Source organism: Ambystoma mexicanum, chromosome 12 (assembly GCF_040938575.1).
Source record: "Ambystoma mexicanum isolate Mex_15411 chromosome 12, UKY_AmexF1_1, whole genome shotgun sequence".
Taxonomy (NCBI): domain Eukaryota; kingdom Metazoa; phylum Chordata; class Amphibia; order Caudata; family Ambystomatidae; genus Ambystoma; species Ambystoma mexicanum.
This window is the reverse complement of record NC_090936.1, coordinates 997290426-997313991: the sequence shown is the minus strand read 5'-3', so window position 1 is coordinate 997313991 and position 23566 is coordinate 997290426. Positions and strand designations below refer to the sequence as shown.

The window sequence follows — 23566 nt, the reverse complement described above, 5'->3', positions numbered from 1 at the left end:
ACCGAAAAAATTAAAAATTCTCCTGAAAAAGCGTGAAAACGCAGTAAAAAACTCGAGAGCTGAACACGAGGACTCCCAACACTTGAGCGTGCGGTAAAAATCTGAGGATGGCTGCCAGAGGCGGGGCTTAGGGAGAGGGCAGTCATTGGCTGGGGGCAGTATGACCCAGAGATCAGTGATTGGTTACTACTAACAAAGACAGATCAGAAACAAAACTGATAGTGATTTTTTCTTTACCAGGGAATATTCATGAGCATGTGAATCCATGCCAGATACCATGCTGGAGAAGGTTGCTTTACTCACCTGTGAATTGGCAGTGCCTCTTCCCAAGCAGTAATGCTGCTGGCTTCACTTTACTATTCCTGTTAGGATATAAATGTATGAGATCCCAAATTGGGTTTTGCTTCCCCCACTTGCTGTTAGCCTGTCTAGAATAAGTCTGCCTTAGGTTATACTTACATTTAAGTTGCTAGTAGCTTCTTTAAAAAGTATATTTTTTTTTTTACTCACCTTGAGTTAGCTGTGTGCCCTCCTAAAATAAGTTAAAGAGTTATTGCTTAGCTCAGTCTGTGTTCCACTGACCTGAAAAGCAACTGTTTATTTATTTCATTTGTTACATGTGCCCAGGACCCGGAGGTATGACGGCGCAAGATCACAAATAGTAACGCATAGTTTTAGCACCGCTCCTCACTGCTTTCATTAAAGCTTCCTTCAGAACAGCCATTATCCCGGCCAGCCTCAAAGAGGCTTGGGTCCGCCACCTCCTAAAAAACCGACCCTATACAACCAAATAACAGACCTATAACCACTGTCCCTTTCCTGCTTGAGTTATTGGACAAAGTCGCACATAACCAAATCCAACACTTCCTGGAAACCCACTCCATCTTAGGGACTAGGCAATCTTGTTTCCGGAAAGGACACGGCACCGAAACAGCCCTGGTGGATCTAAAGAACCAGATCACCCAAATCATGGACAAAGGCAAGCCAGCCTTGCTGCTTCTCTTAGATCTCTCGGTCGGTTTCGATTTGGTTGACCACAAGACACTCACATCACACCTTACACATTCAGCTAGCTTTTCCAAAGAAGCAGCTCTCTGGGTCACCTCCTTCCTCGAAGGAAGAGAAATTAAAGTTTTCTCGGATATAGCAAATGCTACACCCACCACAATCCACTGCGGAGTCCCACAGGGATCTTGCACAGCACCCACGTTATACAACTTGTCACAAAGCCTCTCTTCGACAAGCTTGACTCATTTGGTATCGCATTTGGAGTTCAGCCAATATGGAGGCACACACATAGCTCAGTTGCAAGGGAGCTATGCGGTCTAGTCTTTTGGGTGTGGCAGGCCTGGGACTATTTTACCTGGACTACTTTACCTGAGACTATTTAAACCACACCCAAACAGCAGAACATGCTTTGCGTTATTATGCTGTGGGCAGCGTAACGCTCACCGTGTCCAGTTCTTGGATGCCAGCTTACCTGAAACCAAGGACCTGCAGAGATTGAAAGAACACTACGAAAACTTACCTGGAACAGTATCCTGTCTTCAATCCATCGCTGACTTCAGTTCCACTCACCTGAAGGTACGAACTCCATCATCCGGCACTGCATGCATCCTGGAATACCATAACCTGGAAAGAGGAGAAAGAAAGACAGCATTAGTAAGCGTTTACTCATGTTTCCTCCCGAATGAAGAAAGCCACACAAATCTTACCTGGATAGTCATCTCCTGGTCAATATCATTGCTGGAACATTACGGCGCTCTGCGAGGAACATCGCAACCTGCAAGGAGAGAAAAGACAGGTTAGCAATATAAAAGGCGAAACAGCACAGCGCATTACTCACCGGACAGCATCGCGCACACTGCGCTTTCGCCTACCGGCCCATGCTCATCTTCAAACTGCATGACACACCAAAATACCTTTCCATACCTAAAAGGAAAGAAGCAAGACATTATTATTCGAACTAAGAGGAACATAAGAAATGCATATAGAGATTGTAAAGCAGCAAACCTACGGAGTCGCAGCAGGCCTGGATTCCCACAGGGGGGCTTGCACCAGTGAAGTAACTTGGTCGCTGCTCACCCCCCACATCTACGCTACCCTGCCACGAGGAGCAGGACAGAGAATCCACCACTTACTTAGGAAGGAGTTGAGGCCAAGGGAGGTGGGAAAACAAAGACAATTTGGTATTGAATCCAGCTCTCCTATATTGCAGACCCATCTTTAACCAGAGGCCTTACCAAGGGACCGGGAGAGGGTTTGAGAGCGCAAATCATCCAACCAGGGCTGGGTGGAATCCCCGTGGATACCAGGTGAGCGTAACAAGAACACCCTAGTCAAACTTGACAAACTGTACGCCAACTTTACCATTGACAATGTGGATGTGGAGCCGACTCTCCTGCCACACATCCATTCGGCCTCAAAGAATAGCCCAGACCCACTGCCTATCGGTCCCAAGGTTCAAACTTCAAAAAGCGGGAGGCCTGAGCTTCCCTGTCCTTGCTTCCAAGCTCTGGAACACCCTCCCTGTTACCGCCAATCTGAGGTCTCATTCAATACCTTCAAATTGAAATCGAAATCTTGGCTCCTTGCTCCGAACTGAGACTTCCCACCACGGCCCTAGCTCACAGTCGCCTGCCTTTACCTTGATTTTGTTGTATATACCGTGTATATATCCTGCTTGTAAATATTTGATGTTAATATCTGTTGTAACAATCTCATGTAATTATTCTATTTAACTATTGTATGTACCCATTTCTAAAATTTGCGCCCTGATGCCCCTGGGCCCGATGGTGCGTGTTACAAATAAATAAACTCAAACAACTCCATTATCCCTGTTGTCCATAGCCGTCAAGACACTGGGGGACTACTTAGACTCCACTCTATCCATGACTAGACAGGTAAGCGCAATCACTTCCTCTTCTGCACATACCACCAAACTCAAATGCCATAAAACCATACCTATTCAAACCTAATTGCCCATCAATAGCTAGAGCAACCATTGGAGCCAAACTAGACTATTGCAATGCCCTTCTGGCAGGCACATCCGCAAAAAACTTAAACAGGCTACAAACCACGCAGAACAATGCTCTTCGTGCTGCCCTAAGCATCTCAAAAAGGGAGCATATCTCCCAGGCCAGACAATCAGTTCGGTGGCTCCAGGTTAAAGAGCGTATCAAATTCAAAATCCTCAGCCTCACACATAAATGCCTCAGTCTCTTTGCACCTTCATACCTATCTGAGACTATCACCAAATCCTCCTCCACACGGCCCACCAAGACACAATACAACAACCAACTCCATATACCACGAATCAATAGAGCCAAAGCCGGTGGCCTAGGCTTCCCATATATTGCTGCCAAATCCTGGAACGCACTACCCACAGACATCAGAGCAGAAAACTCACTTGCTGCCTTTAGAAGAAAACTCAAAACCTCACTCTTTGCCATGTAAAATATAACTATCTTTAACTGTCACTGTAAATTCTCTGTACAATATCACTGGCCTGTAATTTTATGTATGCTCATTTATATGTTACTAAGCTATGTCTGTAACAAGCGCCACGATGCCCCAGGGCTGTTCCGCGCTCTACAGATCCGAATAAAATAAAAATAAAAATAGTTAAAGTACAGTACAGGGTTTAGGTTCACAGTTGTTACAGAGAAAATCATGCATATCTGTTAAATAGTGCGGTTTTGACTTGTTTGCGGAATGCAAGGTAGGATGGTTCGTTCCTGATTGCGGGTGGGAGTATGTTCCATAATGTGGGAGCGATGACAGTGAAGAAGGAGCCCCCTGATAGCTTTCTGGTGAATCTAGGTGTAGTAAGTGAGATGGAGGAAGTTGATAATAGGGTTCGCAGATTGGGTTTTTTGTAGTATATTACATCATTAGGTTTTACCTGCCTAGAATACCTGTGTGCCATTCTTAAAACGTGTTCTTTAGATGTAGCTGACCTTGGTCTGCCTGATGCAATCCAAAATAAGTGTGAAGAGTTCTTGCTTCACTTAGCTGTGTTCCAGTGACCTGAAAAATAACTGAAATGTTATATTACACCAAGTATAAATGTGCGTTATCTTAAATGTAGTTATAGGTACAGACTGTTTCTTGAATCTGTGTTCCACTATTCAGAAAAGTATCCTGGTAACCGGGTTGATTGATCATGTGATTTCTTTGCCAAGGGTCACTGCATAACTGACTACCGTTTTATTACTGAAAGTAATAAAAAAGTAAGGAACAAGCTACTTACCTGTAACTATTGTTCGCCAGCATGGGTCTGGCATGGATTCCCATGCTCATGAAAATTCCCTGTCACCAGGCTGCGACTCCTCAGTAAAGGAAAAACAGTTTCACTTTCACTTTTAAACTGCATTTCTCCTTTAAACCAATCACTGTCCTCTGGGTCACACTGCCCTCATCTAATGACAGTCCCCTCCCTAAGCCCCTCCTCTGGCAGCCATCTTCAGATTTGGTAAGCACGTAAAGTGGCAGTATGACCAGGAAGAGCCGCAGAAGGGTTGGAAGGAGGGTTTGCATGTGAATCCATGTCAGACCCATGCAGGAGAACAATAGTTACAGGTAAGTAACTTAAACCTTCTCCAGCATGGGGTCTGGCATGGATTTGCATGCTCATGAATAATGAATACATAGCAGTACAACATTACACAACCACAGGAGGTGGCAAGGCTCAACAGAAGCAATTAACTCTTACCTCTGGAACAGACTCACTCAAGCGAGCAGGTTGCGTAGCACTGCATGGCCGACTCTGGGCTCCTCCCTGGAATCCCTGTCGACACAGTAGAGCTTTGTGAAGGTGTGCGTGGACCTCCACATAGCAGCCCTGCAGATCTCTAGTAGGGGCATACCAGACAGGAACGCTGTCGTCGCAGCTATCGCTCTGGTGGAGTGGGCTCGAGGACGGCCCGGGCAGAGGTCGGTTCGCCAACTGATGAAAGTGCGTGATGCAGCTGGCAAGACACCGTGAAATGAAAGCATTGGACAAGGCCTCCCCATGGTTCACAGGACCAAAGCTCACAAACAGTTGCGAAGTCTTCCAGAAACTCTTCGTGCACGTCACCTAGATCTTCAGGGCACGAGCGACGTCCAGCGAGCGCAAGGCCCTTTCAGCCGGAAAAGTCTTTGGGACAAAAACAGCTAACACCAAGAGCTCGTTGAGGTGGAAGTCAGACAGAACCTTTGGCATTAATGAGGAATGCGTACGCAGCACCACCCTCGATTTGTGGAAAGTCAGGTATGGTTGGGCCTGCATCTCACCTACCCTCCTGGCTGAGGTGATGGCCACAAAGAAAGCTGTTTTCCACAAGAGGAAATTGAGAGGAGCCTGATGCATAGGCTCAAAGGGGGCCCCCAATGAGCCTCGCCAAAACCACGTTGAGTTCCCACGCCGGGGCCGCAGCCTTCATTGGCGGGAAAGCTCAAAAAAGTACTTTAAGGAACTCCTTGATGAGTCGATGATACCAAAGTGAAGATCTTCCAGGAGACCCAGTGTAGTGGGAGATAGCCGCTAGATGTACCTTGATAGCAGTTATGGAAGAATGTGTTGGGCCATGACCCTCAGCGGGGTAATCTTCTGCGACCAGAACCATGTAGCGAAACGTTTCCACTTGTGACCGTAGCACTTCAAAGTCGATGAGGCCCTGGCCAGGATTTCTCTGCAGTCCGCAGGCAACTTGTATCCACCAAACTCTAGGGCTGGAGGAGCCAAGCCATCAGGTACAGCGATCCTGGCTCATGTTGCAGGATTGCGCATTCTTCTCTGGTGAGAAGATCCAGAACTACTGGGGGTGACGCTGACAGACTGAGAAGGTCCAGGAACAAAATATGCCTCAGCCACACCGGGGTGATGAGTATTATCCTGCATTGTCACTGGGAGTATATTGATGACACTTAACAAGCGAGGCAACGGAGGTAACGCGTACAGGAACAGGGAAGGAGAACACGTCCCCCATGCTTCTCGCTATTGGGAGAATCTCCTGGCAAACTGCTGGCATTTGGAGTTCGCCACTGTTGCAAACAGATCTATCTGGGGCCTGCTCCTCTTGACGAAGATGCAGTCCACCTGGTCCTGCCGAAGTTCCTACTCATTGCAGGAGCGCAACTTCCTGCTGAGGGAGTCCGCAATGGTGTTCTTGACTCCCTCTAGGGGGAAGAGGAACATCTCTTGTCCGACGGCCCAGCGCCACAAGTCCTGTGCTTCCTTGGAGAGCGCTGGGGATCGAGTGCCCCCGTTTCCTCATGTAGAAGATTGTGGTGGTGTCGTCCGTGAAGATCCTCACCACCTTGCCCTTCAGAGAAGGAAGGAACGATGTGAGGGCCTAGAACACTGCCCGTAACTCCAGGATGTTGATATGAAGATCCTTCTCCTCCTGCAGCCACAAGCCTCTGGCGTGCATATGTCCGGTGTGGGCTCCCAAGCCTTCCAGGGAAGCGTTCGTGATGACAGTCTACTGGTATGGAGGGTTTTGAAAACCCATGCAGCGGGCGATGTTGGAGCGGACGCCCCCACCACCCTATCGCCCGAAAGAACTCCGGGTCGAGCAGTATCTTGTCCGTGAGGCTTCCGGACACCTGTATCCAGCGAAGATCCAGGAACTCCTGAAGAGGCTGCCTCTGTAACCTGCAGAGCCGGATAAGGTAGTTGCAGAACGACATCATGCCGAGCAACGACTTAATGGTTCACACGGTGGCACTCTTCATCGACAACAGCCACTGCACCATCCCTTGAATGGCAGCTACCCTCTCCTCCGAGGGGAATACCAGACAGGACACCGTATTGAGTCTAGCGCCTAGGAACAGCGCGTTCTGCGATGGTGTTAAGCAGGACTTTGGATAGATGGAGAATCCCAGATTCGTCAGTAGCTGGCCGGTTGACCTCCATGAGCCCGACTGCCCTGGATGAGCCAGTCGTCCAGGTACGGGTATAGGTGTATACCGCGTAGAAGCAGGTGGGCTGCCACCGGTGCCAGGCACTTTGTGAACACGCTGGGGGCCGACTTCAATCCGAAAGGTAGAGGCTTGAACTGGTAATGCTGGCCATGCACTACAAAACGCAGAAACTTGTGAATGGGGACGTGGAAATAAGCGTCCTTCTGGTCCAGCGACTTCAAGAAATCTCCTTCCTCCAGTTGGCTCAGCACGTGCTGCAACGTGACTATCCTGAATTTTTGGGACTTTAGGTATTTTTTCAGATGCCGTAGGTCTAGGATGGGCCTCCAGCCCCATCTTCTTTCTGAGCAGAAAGTATCTGGAATAGACTCAGGAGCCCCAGAGTCGCTGGGGAACTCGCTCAATCGAACCTTTCCGCACCAGGGCCCGTACCTGTTCTAGTAGCTGAGGAATGTGCTGCTCCTGACGGGCAACCGGAGGGATCTGCGGACACCTGCGTTGAAACTCCAGTGTGTCCCCTTGGGCAAGAGCATCCAGCACCCATCCATCAGTGGCGATCTTTCTCCACTCGCTGATCAACCTTGTCAGTCAGCCTTCTACTGGGGTGCACGAGTGGGTGACGGACGTCCCAGCCGGTTCAGACTTGCGCCAGCGTCCTGCCCTGCCCTGCAGGCAACGACGACACTGTCCTCTGCTACCGTAGGCCTGGGAATTACCTCTGTAGGCTTCCTGCGTCGTGGATTTGGAAGGCTGATGGTACGAAGAAGAAAAACCTTTGGAAGACCTGCTCGACTTTCCCCTGGAGGAGCAAAAAGAAGAGTGCTGCTGCTGGAACGGGCAGTCTCCGTATCCACCTTGATGGCCTGGAGGGACTCGTCAACGACCGTCCCAAACAAGTTCTCTCTGTCGAAGGGCACGTCCAACACCTTCGCATGGACTTCCTGCCGGAAATTCATGGCCTTCATCCAGCCTTGCCGACGAAGGCAGAAAACCATCTGCCAGAACCCTGGGTCGGCGACGTCCCACGTCACTGTAATGGTGTGATCAGACGCAATTTACCCTTCCAGGAAAAGAGCGATTGCCTCCATTCTCTTAACGTCTGGGAGGAACTACTGAATAGGGCCCCAGCCTGTACCACAGCTCCCCGTCGTACCTGGCTGCCGACTGGTTAGTCCACTACTTCCTCGTGCCCGCCAATACCACCGAATCGGTGAGGTTTGCGACCTCAGGCACCAATACTTCTTCTCCAGTCCCTCCCGTTTAGCTGGAGCCATGTAAAGTTTCTTCCACACATTGCCTAGGAGTGGCACCGCCATGATTGTCTTCCTCCTGGCCTCGCACCTCTGGTACAAGAAACCCTCTTTCTTGGTCTCTTCAGCCACCGGCTGAAAAAGCTCAGAGGCTCTGGCGATCATGAATTGGAACGACCCCACCTCATCCTCAACCGGTGGGGAGGCTCTAGGCAAATGCAGAGACCCGCTGTGACGATATTGTCATCGTCCGTAGTTGTGGCCATATCCGTCCCCGTGTCTGGGTCTAATGGGGGAGATGGGACCGACACGTGTGTGGATGCTGAAATAGGGGCGTGGGATGATGCTTCCCCTTATTTGTTGGAGGCTGAACGGGGCCCTGGGGGGCCACTGGAACCGGGCATGGTGGCATCCTCTTCTGGATCACGGACACCAAGGTATGAAGGGTCGACAGAATGTCCAGAGAGACATTCCTCGGCTGAGCTGCCAAGATTGGAAAACTAGGCCCTGCACCGTCGTCTCAGTCATCGTGGTCCTCCCCATCGTCCTCTTCTTCCACATCCTCCTGGACTGTGTGCAAGGACTTGTGGTCCTCTTCGTCTGTGGACGAGACCGGCATGGCTTGAGCCATGGCCTGGTTGGGCTGTTACAGGGCCTCCTCGCCCCCCTTTCCCCCCACCCTGTGGTGCTTGAAAGGGGGCCTGAGCCGGTTTCCCCCCTTCCGGCGTGCTAGCAGACTTTGCCAAAGTCACTGTGGCAGTCTTGCACGCAGGGGGACAAGGATACTTTCTGTGCTGCGGCCTACCCTCACAGGGTCAGCTCCCTTAGCAGTTGACCACTACCAACTATCGTCGATGAAGTCTAAGCATGCGCCGATTGTGCCTTTTTGGGCAGTTCGGCCTTCTGCTCCTCCGTCCGCAGCTTCTCGGACTGGTAGATTTCCTTTTTTAGGAGGAGCTCGATTGACAGCTGGCAAAGGAGGCGGAGGGTGATGTTGATCCTGCCCTATCCACGGCGACCCCTGTGAACTCGGATTTATGGTACTTGCCTTTGTCTTGGGTCCCAACGGATGAGGTGCACTCAAAGAACTTGGAAGACCGCTCCTCGGGCCAGCCGGTCCAGGTTGAGGCATGCCCCTGCTCGTGGCACGGGACAGAGGCCTTCATGTTAAGCCACGCCGCCATTCTACTGTGCCCGTCCTTCGTCGTCGTCTTAGAGAACATGAGGCATATCTCACACTCTATTTGCTTATGGTCTGGGTGCAGGCAGAAGAGGCATTGTAGGTGTGCTTGTCTTCCACAGACACTTTCCGTAGCCTGCACTTGGTGCAGGGTTTGAAGAGGGGCTTTCTTTCCTTCGCCCCAGTCATGGTCGGAGGACGCAAATTAGGCCCGATGGCCTTCTGGAATCTTCGACGATCTTCGCCCTTGAGGAGCGCTGAGATTTACAAATAACGGCCATCTGCTGTCGGCAGATTGAGATAAGAACCCATTGCAGTAGAAAACACCAAAAAAAATGCAGAAGTAGCTCACAGAGCAAACTCAAGGACACCCAACACTGAAGCATGCAGTGACAATGTGAAGATGGCTGCAAGAGGAGGGGCTTAGGCAGAGGACAGTCATTGGATGGGGGCAGTATGACCCAGAGGACAGCGATTGGTTTAAAGGAGAAATCCAGTTTATAAGTGAAAGTTAAACAGTTTTTCTTTTACTGAGGATTCCCAGCCTGACGGAGAATATTCATGAGCATGTGAATCCATGCCAGACCCCATGCAGTAGAACATATGGTTTTGACTCCCCATGAATGGGTATACTAAACATGTATGATAAGGTTTGACTGCCCTAGAATTACTGATTACTGGTTAAGTATTCTGATGAAGGTTTATGCTTTTGTCGGTGTACCTTCAGACATTGTGTTGTGTTTTTATAATGTGTTTATGACTATGACCAGTACTTACCCCAAGACTTAACTTGTCCCATTTGTATTTATAATAAACCTTTATTTGTTATACTTCTTCTGGTTGTATGCGTTTCTATTTAATCCTTAGTATACTACCGGTTCTATGTACTTTCCTACAGCCCTCTCTCACTCCAAAGATAAGCCGTGCTGCTCTGCCTATGCAACCATATACTCAGGTGGTATAGCCTTATACTAAGAGTGGAGTCTTGTACTGTCTAAGTTGAATGGTTTTACTAAGCCCTTAGCTGAACATCAGAAAAAGTGTCCTAATAGCCAGACACAAAGTTGTTATGTTTTGGTTAAAGACTTATTTTAAATGAAAGGGTGTTGGCAAAATGTGTGCCTGACCCTATTCTAAAGAGGAGTTGCCCTATCTAAAGAATAAAAACTAAAGGATCTGTCTGTGTCAGGATGTCAATAACTGAAAAGACGTCCTTGTGTCCAAAACATCCTTTTCTGACCCTCACACTGCAAACAAAAAGTGTATAAGGAAATGTCTTCAACCTGACATTGGCAAAAAAGTGTTCACAACTGAAAGTTAGAAATGCTCCAATGGAAATGTTCTCCAAGGTGGAAGACATTAGACCCAGTGGGTAGTTCTCTTCCCCGAAATTGGATGGCAGTGTCCTTTTTACAAACAGTTCCTTTGTGTCTCTCCTTGATTCACAATGTTCCTGTTTAGACAACAAGTTCTGCAACAGTCTTTCTTTAACACAAGTAGCTTTTATTTAACAATGTTCTCCTGCCAGGACTTCTCTTGTGGTTTTACCTGCCTGGTATACTCTGCTGCCAGGAATTCTTATGCGTTTCATAGTTCCTCAGTAACATCAAAACTGCATATACCGTGGTCTACTCAGAATATCTGTCTGCGTTAATATTTGTTCAAACGTTGCCCCCACACTTGCATCTCATGCTCTGTACTTTGCCTTTTCTGCATTGAACAAACTTCTTGTAGTCTCTGTGTCAATCTTAAAACATGCAAATTGTCGTTGGTGCAGTTGCCTTGGGGTCCCCACTTGCTTCGGGTCGACTCACCGGTTTTCTCCAGTGTATCTGGTCCAGCTTGCACTTCTGCAGCATAGCTCTGCTGCTCGTTTCCCAGACTGGATGCTGCAGGCATCCTTCCGGCTTCCTTTGTAAAGCTCCGTGACCATACACCTTCTTCCCTTCCAAGTTCCGGTCTGGCGAACGATGCTTCCAGCGTTAGCTGCTCAAACCTTTTTTTGACAGGGGGCATAGTACGACTCTACGTAGACTGCTCTTTTCTCGACTGTGCCACTCCTCAATTCTGGACGTGACGTTGACTGTATATATATTACGTCACTACACGCCCGTACGTCAATTCCCCACCTTTTTCCCCACAAGCTCAACAACTGCAGATGAAGAATCCATAGGATTCAGCCTAAAGATACCCCAAAAACTTTTTTTGTGAGGAAGAGAACCGTACTGAAAGCAACCGGCTGACACAACTCATACAATGGGGCACCAAATTGTGGCTAATGCCTAAACGCCATAAACCTCATCCCACAAGAAGAGAACAACCAGATAATGGCAGCAGACCATTTTCATAGCGGGCCAGGATGAGAGGGTAAAGAGGAATCTGCGGGCGAAGAATCCATAGAAAGATTACCGGTAAGTAATTTCTCCTTCAATGGATTGCACTCTAGCATAGACTCATATGATAGACTTCCCAAGCAGTACAAAGTGCGGAGATGGGATGAAAGCCCTCAGTCAAGGAAGCTCTGCAACACTGCTCTGCTGAATCGAGCATCCAAACCACTTACCACATTAAGCAGTAATGCTTTGTCAATGTGTAGAGCAACGACCACATTGCTGCTCAACATATTTCCTTTATCGGCACACCTCTTTGCAAGGCGGATGCCGCTGCCACACACCTGGTAGAATGTGCCCTGATACCAGGTGGCACCACATGTGTGAAACCAGAAAAACCTGAAAGAAGCTGCAAGATAAAAAGGTAAAGGGGAAGCCACCCAAAGAGAGATTCTCTTGCATCCGGTTGGGTTAGTACTATTATTTGGAGAGGGAGAGTGGGGGGGGGGCCGGAGTGGATATCAGGTAGCTTTAGGTTCAAACCGAGACGGAGGACATTTTTGATTTTCGACTTCCTGATGATAGACAAGCAACTTAGTTTAATTTAGTTAGGTAAGAAATGCCCCTATAGTGATAGGGCAAGATAGGCCCTTTCTATTATTTAAAAAAAAGCACTTAAAGTCTGTGCTGTATCTGACTCCTCCTTCTGACCAGCCACAACTTGCAAAACGTATATACCAATTTTGACTTGCTTGATACAGTAGCTAAATCAGGTAAAACACTGGCTACTCAGATAGTACACAAAATGCTTTGGACTACAACTCTCACGATACTTGACCACTGACTAAGCGGTCTAGGTGGTTGAAGTACAAAATACGTGGACGGTCACGTAATAAGTAAAAAATTGAACAATAGCTGGACTGTAATTTTATCTTCCTGCTCCCACCCGGAGGTGTGCTTTGGTTACTCTGCAATAGTTACCCTAGGTGGGCTAACAATCGAAAAGCACCATAAGCTTGCTTAAATCAAGGCAATGGCCTTGAGGCTGCCACAAGTGCCTCAGGTGATTCTTCCTAACCCCATCTTTGTTTGGGGGATTTAGGTCCACTATTCTATCAATGAAATAGATATATTGGATTATACACATTCTGCTGCCCCTTAAATATGGGCAGGAAGGCTAAGCGAGTGGATCCTTTGAGAATAAAAAGGTATTGTTTTTAAATGGTGCTGACATCTATCGCAGGTATTCAGCTGAGGAAGGATAGCTGCGAGTTTGCACATAGATCAAAAATTTGATTTTAAAATAGATTCATTACAAATTTGCATGAAGGGCATTCATAATGCGCCATATATAACATATGGTGAGCCCACAGATAGCATCAAGATATCGGAAAAATCACAGTATCGCAGCCACTATACTTCAGGATATGAACTACAGAGAATCTAGTGAAATACTGGAGGCTTCATGTCTGGCTAGACTACAACGCTGTATATATCAAATTTGGTTTATCGTTACCAGTCAAGAAAGAATGCTAAATTTGAAGAGTTGGGTGTGTAATGCAAAAGAAGAAAAATTGTATTATTTGGAAAATAGTTTTAGCTCCAACCTTCACTTTATGGCTCAGCATAGATCCTACTGATTGGGAAATAGCTGACCAAGATTAGAAATCCAAGAAAAGGTTTGGGAGCAAACTTTTGCACAGCACATTAAATAGCAGAGGATTTGCTCCATTAAAGTTCATACCATGCCTTTATGTTCATGTTGCATCCAAAATGCAACTAAACACTGCAGTAGATCCTTGTATGAATTGTAAACACATAATGGATTCTTCGGTTCCTGTTGAATTAAAAGTATTGCAGATCTTTGTTTTAAAATGGCATTTGCACAATTTTGCCACAGGCTCACTTTTCTTCTACCTCCCTAATACACTCTTCAGTCCCGTACTGGCTTACTCACGTTTCTCAATTCAGTCATCTCACAACAACTTGGATCTGGTTCCACTCTCTCAATTCTTCCCCTCTCCCTTGCCCTGCTCACCTCTCCATCCTCTGGGGCGTACATGTAGTTGAAGAAGATCGGTGTTTTCTTGTGAAGACGCTCCATGTAATCCCAAATGGACTTGTACACTTGTTGACTACGCCGCTCCCCCTTCTCCTCATACATGACACCTAGGAAAAACAGATTAAGGGAATGTCAGAACTACACTCTAATGAAGAAAGACCTTGCTCAATATTTCGAACCACTTCACTTTTTGCTTGTTCTTTGTGATGCTATGGCCATTTCTCTCCAGCGAGTTTCATCCAGATCTCACTTGAGACATGACTTGAATATATCTATGGCCATTGGGGGACCTGTATGTTCCACAAAAGGTGGGAGATAAAATCAAGGCTCCCTGGGCTAGTATCCGGATCCAGACAGTAGTGATGGTTCTGGTTGGTGGCAGTATACTATAACATAGTGGCTGCACATGAAGCCTTTCCTTCCTTTATGCTCTCAAAATGGAGTCTCTGGTAGTGAAATTGAGGAGCCAAGCAACTGTACTTTTTGCCATTTCATGGAGTGCAGGAGTTACCATATAGGAACATTTACTGATACAAGTTCCAGCCAGGAGCTCACAAAGTACTGTAGGTATAGGTGTTGTGATGAGGCAGCCTGTTACAGTGTACCATTACAAGTCCTTCCTGGGAATCACTAGAGTTCCAGCATCCAGAAAAAACACTACAAGCCCGGATGTGCAGTAGGAATAAAAGCTCCCTCTTTGCAGGTCCAGTTTCTGACAATTGAAGGGAAAACCCAGACACTCAGACAATGGAACAGTTCATTTGGACGCACCAGCTGCTCTGTCAATGAAAATCAAGATGAAAGAGTGAGTGAATACTTTGTATTAGGCATATCAATGATAAATCTTCCTGACCTGTGTCAACCCCAGAACTTTTTACATTTACTAGGTAACTATTTTCCCTTGTCCCTGGGTGAAGGGCAGGGGCGTTGCTAGGGGGGGCTAAGAGGGCTATAGCCCCTGATCTTTTGGTTGTAGCCCCGGATAGAATCTCAGAAGCTACAGCCAAAAGACTAGCTAGCCCCCAGTCCCAACAGTACCAACATCAGCTTAGCCCCGGGTCTTTTCCAGACCTAGCAACTCCCCTGGTGAAGGGTAATCTTTTTCCCCCCTCACCTAGTCTTTTACTCTTTTTATGGGCGACCTTTTTATGTCTCTCCATAGTGTATGGTTGTGGTTCTAGTTCCCTACAACTTTTGGGCTTAGGCTGGGTTGCCCCTATATCTCTTTCGTACACTTAAGTGAAATACAGTTCCCAATTAGTAAAGAGGGATTTTCATCTCCCTTTACATTTTATTTAGTGAGCCAGCACACCGCACCTTATGTGGATTTCTGGGGGATAACAATGTATCTCCTTTCTTACTTACCTGGTAAGATTTTGTTACAATTGTGAGTTTTACATGAATGGCTGGTGGCAGTGGTTTTAACTTTATGACTTTTAGTCTTCATGACTCGCAGGCTGTTAATTCAGCATCGGTAATGCTAAAATGGAGGGCTCCTTTTTTTGCCATTTCCCGTGTGCCTGCTGTTTGAGGTCTTCCCCTGCCATTCTAGGTAGGAACGACCTCAGTGGCTGTTTTGTATCCGGCAGGGATCCTGTGGATTCCCCATCCAGGCTGCATAGTATCTGGAAAGGGAGGAGTCAAAACTCTGCAGCCCTTTGTCTTCCGCCTGAAAGGGAACAACTCCCAGTTGGGAGCTGGCTGTCCTGATTGGACAGCCAGACTGCCCCTTGCTATAAAATGCAGGGAGAGAATACAGAAGTTGTGCTGTAGTTACTGATAAATACTTTGAACCTGGAAGCTGCTGACAAGTCATCCACTGGAATCAAATACGAAGAGGAAGATCAAGAAAACACAGCTGAGACTATTTCCAGCGACCGGAGAGCCTGCTGTTTAACTGGAGCCTGCTGTTACCCTTCTTTCCACGCGACCTGGGGAAATTGTAGTACGATGACCATGACCCAGAGCCTGGTGAGATCCACTAGACTCAGGAGGACCTGCATTTTGAGCCATCCCACGTGGTGCTGCAACCTTGCGGGGCTGCAATACTCCAATACCCTGGGACCTCGAGCCATTGTGCAGTGTGCAGTCTTCCGAATCGAGCTGAAACTTTGGTGGCATCCTGCAGGACCTCCAGAGACGTAAATTGAGTCCGAAAAGTCCCCTTATCAGCGTGCTGGACCTTGCAAACAATGAGAATCCGACCAGCGATATGCAGTCTTCTGCTGGCTCCTGGAAAGGGTGCCAAAACCACCCAGCCGCATCCAGCGGTGAAGAAACTCTTGGCTGGAGCCTTCTCCGTTGATCTCTGCTGTAAATTCTCTTTGAAAGTCCCGTCTTCTGTCTTCATGCCAAAGGAATCCATTGACCGGGTTTTTGGCTGCAGATCCTGAAGTCTTCCTGCTGCAGCTCTTCTTCTGTGCTGAGGTAGTGTGTGTTGGCTGGAGTATTTACTTATCTTAAACCGGTGGGATTTCTGTGGAGCTTTTGGGGGGTTTTCTGTGATTGGGAGTCCTCTCCTCCAGGTCACCCAGTCCCACTGCTCGAATCCTCCTAGGGTGTGTTCTCTGAAGTCCCTGGACCCTAACTAACTTTAAAGTGAACTACTTACTTGTATGAACAGTCTTCCACAGGAACTCTGACTTTTGCCTGCAGCAGGACCCTAATCTCACGCTGCCTACGGCTTGCACATAGACCACTAGGGTCGTTCTTCTGCCTGAGTGAACTCATGCACTAGAATAGGGAAGGACTGAATAAGTAAAAGATTCTGTCTTGAAAAGTAGAACGTGATCTCGTCTCATGCATGGGTGAATTGCGAAATGCGACCTCCTACTGGAGTTGTAATGGGAGGGGTCCTGGAGCAGGGTGTCATTGTTTGGGTGGGGTTGAGCCTCTGGTTGAGGAGGCTCTACCTCTGCTCCTGGGCCTTTTATAGCCTCTTTGAAAATTCGGGGAGTAGGATTGTCCCTGTGAGTTGCCCCAGGATGATTGGTTACCCTGGCTGTAACCAGAGGAGAGACGAGGGCCCTGCCGATGAAACCTTCTTGTGTTGCAAGACCCCCCCCCTCTACATAAACGGCTTGTTGGACATTTGCCCAAGTGATTTTAGGGTACTACACTCTTCTTTGGCACATTTAAGGGCATCCTCAACCGCTTTACCGAACAGAGCATTGGGTTAAATAGACATGTTGAGTAACGTGACCTGTGTTTCAACTTTAAAACCAGACTGCCTAAACCAGGCATGATGTTTAAAGAGTGTGCCTTCGGCTACGAAACCGCCTGCGTTGCCTGCAGCATCCAGGTTGTTCTTTAGGATGCAGTTGGCTACCTGTTTGCCTTCGGTTTAAGTTTTTAGGAGCTGTGATTTTAGGAGCTCTGGGACAGTTTCAATTTGTAGAAGCAGTTCATCCCACTTATGGCAACTGTAGCTAACCAAAAGGTTAGCATTATTGGCTATCCTAGTCGGATCGGCAGCAGAGGAAGCCACTTTCTTGCCAAAAGTGTAAATCGTTTTACTTCCTTTATCTGGTGGAGCCTCTGCAGAGGCTAGAGGTGTGGCTGCCCTTTTCCTAGTTGTGGTAGCCACCAGGGAGTGTGGTTTTAGCTGACCTCTGATGTATAGAGGGACGGTAGGGGCCGGTCTGAACACCACCTTGATGCAGGGTTTGAATGCTTGAGTAAGGTTTGGCATTAGGAGAGAGGGTTGAATCAGTCTCCAAATGGATTGCAGGAGAGGAATTAATTGTGTTACGACTTATGGTCTCCAAGAATGTCCCCCACAAAATCCTTATAAGCTTGGGCCTACTGGGTGTCTATGTTGAAATCTTCTGTGGTTTTGGAGCAGCTCATTGTATTGGAGCTGGTTTTCAACTGGAAGTCAGCCACAGGTTGATCTGGATGGTGTGGCGACTGCATGACGTAGACATCGTCATTGTGGTATTGGCCTTGGTCACCCTGGTCCTGATCTTACTGGTCCCCTTGAGAGGCAGGGTCAAGTGAACATGAGTTGTCTACAAAGTATAAGTCTGGGAGTGGGAGCCAAGGGGTAGCCTGGCTCTGGGTGGAGGTGCTGGGCTGAAAGGTGTCAAGGTGTGCCTTCATGGCTGCTTTTTCATCCCTAGCTACCACTGCATGAGATGGGCCCTGAAGGTAAAAAACTGTTCAGCAGGGTAGGACATTTTCCTCTTGACCCTAGCAAACCTTTCTGGGGTCCACTCAGATGATATATGTTATATGGCATTTATAACGTGGCTATACAAAGGAGGGGGAAACAGAGGGAGGACAAAACAAAGATCTTACTAGGCCTTGTGTCATTCAGATTGCAAAAGTGCAGGGAAGTGGTAAGGGAGAAGTGCTGAGGGAGGTGGGGTGTAGTGAGAAGTGCAGGTAACTCAAAAAGTGCAGCCAACGGGTGGTTCATAAGTGCAGAGAGAGGGGACTGTAGGGTTGCGGATACAGACCACAAGTGTTGGGGGAGCCAGTGCGAAGTGCCACTGAACATGCAGAAGCCTGGGTCCAAGTTCAGAGGGTATCCAGTGACCAGAGCGTGGAGCAGTGGGGACATCAGCAGAGGAGAGGAAGAGAGAAAGTGGAAGCAAAGAAGAAGGTCTTGAGTTGCTTCTGGAACAGGGCGTGGTTCTGCTGAAGTTTGAAAGAGGCAGGGAGACTGTTCCAGAGCGGGGCCCCACCTGAAGATAGAGTTCTGCCCCCAACTCTCGGCTTGGAGAAACCTCTGACCCTCAGAGAGTTGAAGGTGGATAAGCAGAGAGCTTGAGAGGGGAAGATGTTTTGGAAGAGAAAGTTGGAGGTAGAGAGGTCCCAGGCCCCAGAAAGCCTTGTGGGCGATGCAGAGGGTCTTGAACTTGATCCTTGCAGCCACGGGGAGCCAGTGAGGAGATTTCAGAGCCGGAGAGATACGATCCCTGGGCTTAAGGCCAAGCACAAGTCTTGCAGTCCTGTTCTGGATAAGTTGTAAAGGGCGAAGAGTAGAGGAAGGAAGATTTAGACAGAGGCTATTGCAATAGTCCAGCCTAGAGAGGACCAGAGCTCTGGAGACAGTGAGCTTCTGGGGGAAAGTGAAGAACGGAAGAATACCTTTGAGGCGGTGCAGCCGATAGTTTGACTTCTTAGAGATGTGAGGAGAGAAGGAGAGGGTGGAGTCGAAGATGAAACTAATGTTCTTAGCCTCACAGGTAGGAGCAGGAAGAGGGCCCAGAGTGGGCAGCCAGAGAGACAGAGGAAAGGAGGGAGCTGGTGTTCCGATTAGGAGGATCTCCGTCTTTCTGGCATTAAGGCAGAGATCATTGGTGGCACAGCATTCCTGAATTGTGGCCAGACAATCTGGAATGAGAGAAGGAGAAGAGGCGGCCGAGGGGAGCCTGAAAGAGGTGCGTGTCATCTGCATAACACTGAAAGATGACCTAGGAAATACTGAAGAAGGAGTGTCCTGTAAGGGTGTAGGCTTCTTATGGTTCATGGTCCCGGAAAGTGTGTCTGAGGATGTGGGGGTGTCCTTAGATTTAGAGGGGCTGTGGGAAGTAAAGGGCTTAGACGGTAGAGGGGTCACATTTTAGTGTATTTCGACATTTTGGATTTTTAGAGAGGCCCAGGGATGTTTTTTTTTTTTTTTTTAGTTCTCTCATTTTCGAGGTAGTAGAAGTGGCCGTCTAAGTGCCTTTCGACGCACGAACGGTTGTCTGTTTTATGCGTGGTGTCAGAAACGAACTTGTGGGTCTGTTTTGGAAGCATTTCCTGCACCGAGCGCGATGGCCCAGAGGACAGGGATGTTCAAGGACCTTTTTTTTTTACACCGCATGGCTTTCAACGGTTGACAGCGTGGTCGACGGTCGGCCATGGGATATGTGCTTGGTGTGTTGCGAGGTGTGTGTTTGAGTCGCCGGGTGTAGTCACCGAAACAGGAGCGCCGGCATGCTTGATGGAGTTAGGGGCTCGCACGTGGGCGTCTGCCGAATCCCGTTCACCCTCGGAGTCACTTAGGACACCGCTGCCATCACTGGAATCTCCCTCCACGTCACATTCAGGGCCTCGGCCTGCATGGCGTGGGCAGCCAAGCATTTTGTTCAGTGGTCCTTCAATGTTTTAGGTTGAAAGTGCTTGCTAGATATGCAGTTATTTTCAGGATGATCCCATGGTTACACACAATGTATGCGTCTAACGAGGGGTAATTCCTATTGCAGAACAGGCAAAACTTAAAAGGTGTCTTTTACATGATTAGTAGAAATGGCAGCACAACGAAGAGAAGGAAATGAGGGGAAGAGATTATGCATTCTCTAAAATGAGAAGAAAGTATGGCTTCCCACTCTCCCTACTGTGATTGGCTTGAGACCCGGTGAGACCTGTGTAGGCCGGGGTCAGTATCCGTCGAGGCGATTGTTCGATGGCTCCGGCCACCTAACTCAGCTGCAGAAGATGGGTGGTTAGCAAAAGAATACTAAGAAAGTCTATGAAAAACTTTTTATAATCAAAGGCATCAGCCTGAAGAACTATGCAAACTAACATCCGAATACAATGGTGGAAAAAAACAATCTGAGGGACCTTGACGCGTGAAGGGCCATGGGTACAATGGACGTCACACAAGGGATAGTATTACTGACACGCCCAGTCGACATCCCTTTTCGAGTTTCGAAAACAAATCATATAAGTGACTGTCCAAATCTCAGGCCTAGGCCCAAATGCAAAAGAACCACTCTCAAGTATGACCAGTTGAAGCGATCAAAGGCTTTATGGGCGTCGAATGCGATAAGGCCTACCTGACGGGCTGTTTGAACCGCACCCAGAACCAGGTTGAGGGCTTTTCTGATGTTATCATGAGTGCAACATCAGGCAATGAAACATCTGGTCTGGGTGGACAAGCCCCGGTAAAACAGACATTAGCCGGGTGGGCAGTACATTCGAGTAAGGTACTACTTATCTATAACTCTTTCGCTCCAGCATGGTTTTTGCATGGATTCACATGCTCATGAATATTCCCTGTCGTCTGGCTGGGAATCCTCAGTAAAAAAGAAAGCAGTTTAGCTTTAAACTAAAACTGCTAATTTCCTCTATAACCCATCAGTGTCTTTTGGGTCATACCAAGGTGCCCCTCAACCCTATCCACAAGCAGTCTGAGCACGAGGATTGGCTGGAGCCTTCCCTCTTACTGCGTGCCGATTCACGTCAGGCGAGGAGCCGGCCCACCTTCCAAGGCTTTCAGTGCCTGTCCGGTGCCCCACAGCACAACGATTGTCGTAGCTGAGGGAGCAGGAGCTCCTACACACTGCAGGAGCAGTGGCACCACCGCGGATGCCCCCCCTGCACTTCGGTAAGCCCGTGGGCTTTATCCCAACATCTTAGCGCTCAAAGTGCTTCGACAGCAATATTTTGTTTTTTGCATCCACTTTGATCCATCTAAGTCATAACTTCGGCCGCTTCAACCAGGGTAACTAATTTGAATGCCCCAGTCGTGTAGACCTATTGCCAAATGACAACAGATCTGGCCCACCTCCTAAGGCACACCTTCCAAGGCTTTCAGTGCCTGTCCCGAGCCTGTCTGAGACCTGAATGAGACCAGAGCCAGAACCCCTGCCCCCACGTGTTTACGTCTGCCTTGCCACATTGCCTACAAAACTGAATTAGCTGGTAAGACGTTTCCTAGTTGTTAAGACGTTTTGACTACAGCACCGAACATTATCAACCACCAGCTGTTATTCTAAAAGCCAGCCCTAGCACTCGCTCACCGCCGATAATGTCAATGTCGCATCCACGCCTTGCCTCACACGCATATGATCACTTTACTTGTTTAAATATAACCATGCGCACCAGTTACTGAATGCTCCTCCTCTGCTGCACTTGAATCAAAAACAACTTTAACCTACCCTAATGGTATACACTTAGAGCTACTAGCGTATGTTACTACAAATGACCCGTTGCATACAACACCTAAACTGTATGATATAACTGTTGTGTTACCCAGCAGATCACATTTTTAAAATTATGTCATAACTAAACAGTACCTATTGTGCATTATATTGACAAACTGAAACTTGACTACTGTGCCGTAATTGCATTATACTGTACTATTCACTGTGCATTAACACCAGAAAACGAACTAGCCCACAGTGCCTGGTTGCTTTATACTCTTTGCTTATTGTGCTCTATTTTTAAAGCTGTAACAAGCTTACTGTGCATCAACTGCCTATACGCTTTTCTTAGTGTGCACTATATTTGAAAATAATATCTAGACTATTGCCCTTTAACTTCCTATACTCTATTGCTTACTATGTGTATGACCTTTAGAAACTGAAACTAGCCCACAGTGCCAGCTGCTTTATACTTTCTGCTTACTGTGCATTAGCTTGAAACTTCACATTCAGCTTACTGCTCCTCAACTGCATTATTCTGCATCAGTCATTGTGCATCATTCCCAGAAATTCAGAATCCAGCCTACAATGCTTCAACTGCACTATATTTGTCATGATGCCTACCTCCAAGGAGCCAGGTCCGACCCAGCGACCCCAGAGGCAGGCATCATTTCCCCCAGGGGAGTGCCAGCGGGCCCAAGCTGGGGCCCTTTGGAAGCAGTCCTGGCGCCTTAGGCGCCAGGCTCATGTTGGACCTCTGTCCTGGCGCCTTAGGCGCCAGGCTCATAAAGCTAGACATGTGTTCAAGTGTTTTAATGTGCACTTACCTGATGCAGACTATGCTGCCACATCCAGGCCCTCTTGAGGCCTGAATGGAACTACTTTACCTGTCGGACTACTTTCCACCCGGGTGTGGTCGGGGAAGGATACATACCTGATCGGAGGAAGGATACACACTTGGGACTTCTTCCAAAGCTATTTAAACCACACCCGATCAGCAACTCACGCTTCGCGTTGTTCTGCTCCTCGCAGCTGGACGCTCACCCTGTCAGCTCCTGCATCTGGACTTCAGCCACTCCTGTCAACATCCTGGGTCACCTGCAAAGGGAGACAAGAGACCTTACCAGCTAAATCTGCACGACGGAGACATCACAGACGATCCTGAAAGGGAAGACATTATTTTTAAAAGCATTTTGTTACGATCGCTGCAGCGCTGCATTTCACTCACCTTTCCTGGGTTCCTCCATCTTCAGCAGCGATCATTAGGATACACAGCCATTTCCCAGAGCCTAGAGAAAAAGACAAGAATAAGGAGGTGAGAGAAGGAAGGGAATAAGACTTACTTGTTGGGTCATTCCCATCTCATTTCGGGTCTTGCCGCTTCCAGGCATTTTTCCGGACCCCGGCCCCTATGGGGGGAAAAAAGACAAAAACATTGAATGAGCGTATGCAAAGACAGTTCCCGAGCGCTCATCCAGAACTAACCTACCATTTACTGGAACTGCACGTTTCACTTCGGGTCGGTGCCATATCTCCGGCATTCCGAACCCCGGCCCCTAAGGGGAAAAAAGACATAAGCATTAGCGCTTGCTGCAAAAAGACAATGAACATTATTAAGCTTGGACTTTTGAACTTGCAACAGAACTTTTACAGAGCCTTACCTGAATAGTCAAGCTTAACTGCACTCCCATCAATCCTCAATCCAGTGAAGTAACTGGGTTTCAACGCATCAGAAGCAGGATGGAGAGCTCATCCTTCCTGACCCTAAGGTGAGACTTCACGGGGAATCGTGGAAGGGTATCGTGGAGGGTTGGAAGAGAGTGGGAGGCTTGAGCATAACTCAGTCAGTAGGTAATACTCCCTTTTCACGCACAGGGGAATATTCCTGCGAGCCGGAGAAGCCAGAGTAGAGGGGCCTTCCTGTCCATCTTCAGAGTCCTGCGCTTCACCATTGAAGAAGCATCAGCACTCGAAGC

The 23566-nt window shown here is 48.0% G+C and overlaps 1 protein-coding gene across 10 annotated transcripts in view; it reads right to left on the bottom strand.

The window, feature by feature from the left end:
- The window catches only part of SBF1 (SET binding factor 1), a 2512102-nt gene that overhangs the window by 363457 nt on the left and 2125079 nt on the right, over nt 1-23566 (bottom strand). For all 10 annotated transcript variants that reach the window (XM_069629502.1, XM_069629505.1, XM_069629506.1 and 7 more), the window contains one exon: nt 13708-13838. In XM_069629502.1, coding sequence (XP_069485603.1) covers nt 13708-13838 — 131 coding nt within the window. The remainder of the gene's footprint in view (nt 1-13707; nt 13839-23566) is intronic.